Here is a 2,171-nt window from a genome sequence, read left to right as displayed (position 1 = left end):
ATTGTTGTTCTGGGTGCGGGATACATGGTAGTCAGGGATATTGCCTACCAAGTGGTAATATATGCACACCGCCAACCACTGAGCCAAAGAATAGGCCACCGGTTGAACCACAAATTACAATAAAGTCGATGTTGGAAAATTTGATATGCACGTGTGTACGTTACTGTACAAGTGTATGTATATACCTCTCTAGTGAAAGCTAGCTAGAGGGCCCCCAAGCCCCCAACCCCAATTGTCCATCTCTGTTTCTGACCATATTGTGGCCTGAAACGGATCCTGGACACAAAAAAAAGTTCGACTGTACATATTTACATAAATATGTACATATTTACATATGCGACAATAAATGAACATACACAATGTTTTTATTAAAAAAACACAACAAATGTGTTCCTTTGTATTTTAAATTTTTAGGAGAGGCTACAGGACAAATGGAGTAGATCAGAATATTTATGGCATGTGAATAGTGAATACATATAATATATACTAAGTTTTCATTCGTTAATTAAATCAATAAAAATGTTGAATTAAGGCCCTCTGGAATATGATGAGTAAATGACTAAATGCACATATTTAGTTCATATTCTGCTCAATGCTGCTGGTTAAGTACATATATACTACAATGAATATGTTGTTGAATAAACAGCTTGTTATGGAGAAGCGGCAAGTGGCAGGATCCGGCCTTAAAGTTAGTAACAAACGGAGCACCTGCCACAAATAACATGATATAAGTGATTACGGCAAAAACTCACGATATAAATACCAGCTACATGGTCCAGTTATAGTCAAATCAATCCAAAAGTAGGCTCATCTCTGTAAATTTAAATTCTGAATACTATATGTGTATCTCCAACCATAAGCTTTCCAGAACTAGAGAAAGGCCAACAGAAACAACGATACAGATGTGACGGTCATAGATGCGACAGGACTGAGGAAAGAAAAAATTCATTTTAACAATTAACATGTACTCTTCAATAATCCAAACTTTGGCGGTAGCAATTGGATTTGCTGCATGCTCGGTCGATGCAGTTGCACTACGACGCAGCACGAAGAAGCTCACGCAGGGCACTACTTGGACTCTAGAAGCTTGGGGGTATGATGATACGAGTAAAGGAGATATGATTGACATCGATCTACAGACAAGTTCAAAGGACTATGTAGAGAAGCTGTCAGATGGTGGGCAATACGTCGTGTGCTATATAAGTGCAGGCACTGCCGAGGACTGGAGAGGAGACTTTCTCGACATGATGAATTTTGCTGCAAGGGACAGTCGGTACCCAGGAGAGTACTGGATGAACATCACCAGATGGCAGGAGTTTAAACATTTAATTAAAGCCCGAATAGAAGAAGCTGCAGATAAGGGCTGCCACGGAATTGAACCAGACAATACTGACGCATATGAATATGGTTCCATGGCGATAACAGGCGAGTCAAGGGAGAGTTTAAGACAGTATCAAATTGACTATATACGTTGGATGGCAAAAACTGCTCACGCGTTGGGTCTACAGATCGGATTGAAGAACACTGTAGATTTGATCCCGGACCTAATAGACAATATGGACTTCGCAATCAACGAATCCTGTGCAAAGTACTCCGAAAATGACTACTGCAGTAATTATGACGCATTTGTGAAGCAAGACAAGGCCGTTTTTGGGGTCGAGTACAGCACTAAAGGCAGTTGTACGGATGCAATGTCAGAAGGAATTATGCGCAAGTACAAGAACATGAACAGCAACAAATGGGTGGATTGTTAAATAGTACCCCATATATTAAACAGGTTAATGAAAAATTTCCCCAATAAAATCAAAACGATTTATTTAACTGCAACCAAAAGCACCGAACTTGCGTTTAGAGACACGTAGCTCCTGCGCACAAACCAAGACTTTTAAATAGTACGATACGTATATAAGGTGCCTGCAGAGCTAGTTTGTATCCATCATCAATGTAGCTACTCAAATAAGAGGAATACAATATAAATTCTCAAACACTGACAAATTGAAATTATCTCTGTTCAATTTGTTTATCGAATACAGCACGTCCATGTCTAATAAACCAATATAATCTTCGAAATTTTCAATACATATGTATACTTACGGACTAGGCTAATTCTCTGTTTAATCAGGTATGAAAATATATTACGGGATAGAAATATATACACAAATTACATATAT

At 38.6% G+C, this 2,171-nt stretch overlaps 1 protein-coding gene across 1 annotated transcript; it reads left to right on the top strand.

The window, feature by feature from the left end:
- Window positions 1-962: 962 nt before the first annotated feature.
- Window positions 963-1,754, top strand: SARC_11364 (hypothetical protein; the record flags this gene model as incomplete). The annotated part of the gene is made up of 1 exon (XM_014294551.1): window positions 963-1,754. One exon carries the CDS (start codon window positions 963-965, stop codon window positions 1,752-1,754), a length of 792 nt encoding a protein of 263 aa, XP_014150026.1.
- Between the last annotated feature and the right edge of the window lie 417 nt (window positions 1,755-2,171).

The sequence above is a fragment of the Sphaeroforma arctica genome, assembly GCF_001186125.1.
Source record: "Sphaeroforma arctica JP610 unplaced genomic scaffold supercont1.1649, whole genome shotgun sequence".
In the NCBI taxonomy this organism is placed as follows: domain Eukaryota; class Ichthyosporea; order Ichthyophonida; genus Sphaeroforma; species Sphaeroforma arctica.
The sequence above is the reverse complement of the archived record's forward strand: the minus strand, read 5'-3'. Positions and strand labels throughout refer to the sequence as shown.